This window comes from Pteropus alecto, unplaced genomic scaffold, assembly GCF_000325575.1.
Source record: "Pteropus alecto unplaced genomic scaffold, ASM32557v1 scaffold33, whole genome shotgun sequence".
Taxonomy (NCBI): Eukaryota; Metazoa; Chordata; class Mammalia; order Chiroptera; family Pteropodidae; genus Pteropus; species Pteropus alecto.
The window spans coordinates 2,896,723-2,902,722 of NW_006435762.1; the positions used below are offsets into that span (position 1 = coordinate 2,896,723).

At 36.9% G+C, this 6,000-nt stretch overlaps 1 protein-coding gene across 1 annotated transcript in view; it reads left to right on the forward strand.

Annotated features, from left to right (window-relative positions):
• Positions 1-4,923, forward strand: part of SEC62 (SEC62 homolog, preprotein translocation factor) — a 30,588-nt gene extending 25,665 nt beyond the window's left edge. The window contains exon 8 of the mRNA XM_006910818.3: positions 1,800-4,923. Coding sequence (XP_006910880.1) covers positions 1,800-2,266 — 467 coding nt within the window. The 3' untranslated portion in view covers positions 2,267-4,923. The remainder of the gene's footprint in view (positions 1-1,799) is intronic.
• Positions 4,924-6,000: the final 1,077 nt, after the last annotated feature.

The window sequence follows — 6,000 nt, forward strand, 5'->3', positions numbered from 1 at the left end:
GATAGGACATTTGATCCTCTTCTTTATTCACTTTGTTTATTACATTTAATATACTTCTCATCTCAGATAATGTGTTCTTCACTTCAAACTGGTTCCCTTTTATAATTTCCATTTCTATTTTTATGCTTTTTATCTCTTTGTTGAAGTTCTCACTGAATTTATCTGTACTTCCCAAAAGTTCATTGAGCATCTTTATTGGTTATAAAGATGTTTTGAACTCTGCATCTATTAGATTACTTGACTCCAGTATATCTGGATCTCTGTTCTGTTCTGTCCTGTCATATGGTTTCTGCTTCTTTGTCTTCCCATTTTTGACTGCCTTTCCATGTCTCTTTCTATGTACTAATAAGCAAAGCTCCTAAGTCTCCCGGTCTTATTAGAGTGGATTTTTGAAGTATGTGTCCAGTGGCACAGTCCTGAGAGGGGTTCAGTTGCAGGTCAAATTTAGCACAAGCCTCTACCCTTCTGGGGCCACCTGTTAAGATTCATCAAGCAATCCACAGACAGTGTGCTTATAGTTGCCTCAAAAGGCCACACCAGAAACTGAGGCCAGTTGCCTCCATTGTGAGTCTGGGGGCTGCTCAGCAAGGAGCACCTGACTCACTGAGGCTATCCCAGGATGTGGCGTGGGTGGAGCCACGAGTTGGGAGAGGAGGAGTTTCAGAGAATCCTCTGGGCAGAGCGACCTCTGCTATCCAGTTTGATGACGTCATCGCTATGGTGGCTCTTGTGTCCATGCACTGGGAGCAGGGAGGGCTCAACAGGGAATAATGGATACCGCCAGCACTTCTGTACAGAGCAAGTCTCGCCTCGGCCCTCACTCCGACAGTGTCTCCCTGTAAGTCCTTGGTGCCCCCTGTGTGCAGCGGAATCGGCACTGGTGCTCAGAGCGAGCAGGTCTGTCACTGTGAAAGTCCGCTTGTGGACGCGGCCCCTTTAAGAGGCTTCTGCTGCTGCTGCTGCTGCAGCCTCCATCTCAGCTGCTGGGGACCGGGCAGCCCCGTGTCCTCACCCCGTCCTACTTTCTGCCATTGCAGGGTGCTTTCTTGGATTTCTCCCTAGTTGTATGGCTTGTTCCTCTAGATCCCAGGCGATTTTTCCTTGCTGCTGCTCCTTGCTTCCATTACAACTTTGATTTGGTTGCCAGAGGGATGAACAGAACCTCTATCATCTATGCTATTTTTTCCTCCCATTTTTATTTCTTTTAAAATCAGAAGTAATATGTATACATGTATGTAGTAATGAAACTATGAAGGATTATATTTATATTTATACCAAAATGGTCATTAAAGTATAATTTTTAGTGTTTTTATAGAACTGCTTTGCAAAGGCTAAAGTGCTTAGGGTCTAGGAAAGTCATCATGCAGCCCAGTCTTTTCCTTTTTAAAGCCTTCTTTAGTACCTTTATCCCTTATTTAAATTTACTTCCATTTTCTTATACAATGGTCTTGTGCATATTTACATTTCCAACTGATGGCTATACTTATTGAACTATAACGTAGCAAAGTACATAAATCATAAGTGTACCACCATGAAACAGCACCCAGCTGAAAAAACGTAAAAGTAATTTTTTTGAGTGGCATTGTAGCATCATGCCCTCAAGTTCAGAGTAGGATGCTGTGGGTATGGGATACTGTGATAGCTGCTAAACTAATCCGGGTTTAATTATTTAATTTAAAGTGCATGTAATGTACAAATAATAACATGGTGAATGTTTTTCCAGTTTTTTATTAACAAATACTCCCTACTATCAGAGTCAATGCTTGAATTATTCAATTAGAGAAATTTTTTTCCTACAGCTCGTTGCATTCTATTTCTCATCATTTGGCTCATAACTGGAGGAAGGCATCACTTTTGGTTCTTGCCAAATCTGACTGCTGATGTGGGCTTCATTGACTCCTTCAGGCCTCTGTACACACATGAATATAAAGGACCAAAAGCAGACTTAAAGAAAGATGAGAAATCTGAAACCAAAAAGCAGCAGAAGTCCGACAGTGAGGAAAAGTCAGACAGTGAGAAAAAAGAAGATGAAGAGGGAAGAGTAGGACCAGGAAATCATGGAACAGAAGGCTCAGGTGGAGAACGGCATTCTGACACAGACAGTGATAGGAGGGAAGATGACCGATCCCAACACAGTAGTGGAAATGGGAATGATTTTGAAATGATCACAAAAGAGGAACTGGAACAACAAACAGATGGGGATTGTGAAGAGGAGGAAGAAGACAATGATGGAGAAACAACTAAATCTTCACATGAAAAATCATAACCTGGTGAACTTGGGGACTTAATACATACAAGAGGTTGGATTTTCTATGTTGGCTGATTATCATAATGTACACATGACATTTGTAGCATTTTCCCTTTACTGAAATGTATTTGACATCCAAGCAGTTATATCCAGTCCTTCATTTCATAGAATACTATTATTGATACAGTCAAAAGCCATTTATAAATTTTATCTATTTGATAATTTTACGGCAAGTAGGTGTCATTAATTTTGATAGTTATCAAAGATGCACTTTCCACAATGACATTTTAATGGCATTTTTGATAGTTGTATGGCTTTTAACTGTTAGACTAATCAAATAACTAAAAGAGATAAACCAACATTTCAGATTATGTATAGTTATATAGCCATTTCACAGTTTCTTTGAGATGAAATGCTTAATTAAACTCGTTGTTACTGATAGTTAAGCTTTTGTTGATTATAAAATTATACCAGGAAATTTCTGAGATTCTGAGTTAGCAGGATTCAAAAGCATTTTGTGGAAACAAGCCAACTAGTAATAATGTAACAACACTTTTAGTTTAGCTACAAATTCCCTTTTTCCAATTTAGGAAATCCCAACTGGTTTGTACATCTGATTCAGGGAAAGATGGTCATCTCCTACAGAGAAAGCAGGCAGCGTTGGTTGGAAGGTGATGGCTCTTCCCATTTCCTTTCATGAAGAAAATGTATTCTGTATATAATTTACAAATAAACATTTTATTTTAATTGTTACTTATTATTTAGACATTTTCTTAACACTTAAATTTGTAAAATTAAGACCATTTAAGGGTATGTTTTTAGAGAAATGGAAGTTTCAATAACCCACAGAACATCTGTGATCTTTCTACAGCAGCTTCAGTTTTGTGCCAACATTCCATGTATTTGAATATGAGTTAAAATGATCCTTATTAAATAAGAGCAGACTTAAAAGTAGTGTTTGTACGCCTTAACAGTCATTTTGATTTATCTTACATCTCTACATTCAGAAGTGGGGTACTGTATTATCAGACCAGGAGACACTGCTATGAAAGATAATTTACTGTTCTAAAATATCCAGTTAAAATAAAGAACATAAAACATAAGAGAACCATTGGACTGTATTTGCTTTGAACTAGTTTTGCAGTTTGATTTCATGTCTTGCATACCTTAGTTACAAATCTTTTGGAAAAATCTTGCATTTACTTATGAGCATAATCATTCCTTTGAGTTATATGCTTATAAACTGATAATGAATGTTAAATTATTTTCCTTTAGTCACAGTGAGAGTATTTTGCTTTGTAGTTGAAATAGTTGGTGTGTGTAGGTCTTTATTTTTCTTTAGGCTGTTTCCCATTTAAGTGTTTGACTAAAGATGTTAAATATTTCTATTTGTGAAAAAATACACTTTATTAAATAAATAGCTTGATTGCTTCTTAATAGTATTCCTTGTAAGTGGACAGAAATGTGGCTATTTGATGTTACTGCAACTCTGTCAAGCCTGCAAATGTTCATTGATTTAAGTGCCTGGGTATTTTCCCCTCATATTTCAGAGCTCTCCTGCATTATTTTCACAATAAGGGATGTGTAATTATAGCTTCTGAACTTCTTAATCACCAGTAGCATTAATACATATTTTTGGATATGGTAATGGTACCGAAAATGTTTCTTAGAAATAACAATGACTTAACCTTTACTACTATGATAATACCCAGGCACTCAATATTTTTCCTAAAGCTCTTTATAATATCTGTTCTATGTCTCATCTTAAAGACATTCAGAGCATGCCAGGAAAGTCAGCTTCTTATTGATGTTTGTGGATTCTTACAAAATGTTAGCATAAATTTTTATGACTATCTGGTGGTCCCTGGGGGAAAATGTCACTCTTACTATGATTAGAAAGTGAGTTAGAGAATTTCAGCTCAGTGTCTTTTACTATTCAAGGTCATATACTTTAAACAAATATAAAAATCAGAAAGCTGCCACTATTACATCCCTCAGAATAGATGGCTGTCATTGTTGGCTAACATTAAATATTCTTATGCTAGAGCATGGAGAATTGTTTACATTAGTGGAATGGTGATTTAAAAAAAAAAAACACTTCAGGTTTGCCATGCTACTGAAAGTAGAAGCTTGAAGCTTTTGAGGGTTTATTGAGGAGTGAATATAAACAGGCCTAACTAAAAAAGATTGAATTAACCGAGTCCATATAATAAGAATAATGCATTTGTGGTTGTTCTTAAAGTCAATGTATTAAACAGATGATTTTTTTCCCCTCCATTGGTTTCTTTAATTTTCACACTATATGGCCTTCTAGACAATTTTAATTGAAATAATTTGGATTTAGTCAAATACTATTCAGAAAGTAATAAATGTTAATATATCTTATTGAAATTATGCAGTGGTGATGGGTTTTAATGTTTTCCTCCTTTCTGGTCTTACATTATGAGTACCAATTAGCTGCCGCCTGTAGAAAAATTGTGTCTTTTGTCAATTGAATTAGTTTTTTTTTGAATCTTTATTAGGAACTGGAAAACAGCAAGTACAGTTGATTATCATTCATAGTAGGTTCTGTAAAGTCTCCACCAAAATGAAATTAATGAATACCTCCCCAAACTATTGTTCTGTGAGCCTCTGGTCACATTGTCATCAACCAACAATATATAAACTTGTTTGAAGTGCCTTTCTGTTTTGTTGATTTACTAACATTGAACTCTTAGTCAGCAGTGCTATAACTTCATGCCTAAATAAAGTTTATCTAACACACGTATTTTCTCCATAAGGCTTATCACAGCCTTCTTTCACTTAAGAACGCTAGACAATACTTCAGCACTACATTTGATGGCCATTTTAAACAGAAAAACACAAAAATGCAAAAAGTGAGGCACTAAGAGCAAAGGACATTTGTTAATATGAGAGTTGCAACAAGAAAGCATGCTACTTTGTCGACCTCAACTGGGAACACATACGTTGGGCAAGTCAAATCTTTCACCATTCTTCGCATAACTGTGAAAGCACTGCAAAACATTTAAAGAGTAGGCAAGTTTGCAAATACAGAATCCACAAATAATGAGGATCAACTATACTTAACTGTTTATAAAGCTGTGACACATATCTGCCTGATCCACAGAATAAAATTTATTGGTGAGTCATGCTCCATCCAGTATTTCCGTGACATTTTAAATATCAACTGTGTCTGAAAGCAAATAATTCCTATTTGTAGTAAATAGATTGCTTTTATTCTTTGTTTCTGCAATATTTCAGTTCTTTATTCATTAATACTGAGCACTTAACTATGTACCAGAATTTTACTAGGCACAACCACAAATAAAAAAATACAGTTCTGCTCCTATAGACCATCAAATAGTGTGATGAGTGCTATAGAGATTTGCCAAATGAGTTGATATCTTGCTCTCCAGCTCCACTCTGCTCTCTGCCCCATGAGGCTGATGAATGGACTATAGCAGCAGGCTCCTTTGCCTCCTTAATTCTATGTGGCTTTTAATTCTCCTGGCCAGAGATCTGAAGATGGTCAGGGTGTCTATTCTCTCGCCTCTCCCACAGTGGGGCTGCCCCAATAGTCAGAGGTCACCACTTTCAAATTTCCCTTCACTACTTTCCTTCGAGTCACCACTCCCTGTTCTCGTCTCTTCTGACCAGGGGATGATGCCGTCTCAACTGCTATTAGCCTAGAGTTGCTGAAGCTACTGTGGTTCCTCTTTGTGGCTCCCCTACCCCACACCTTTGTACAGTAT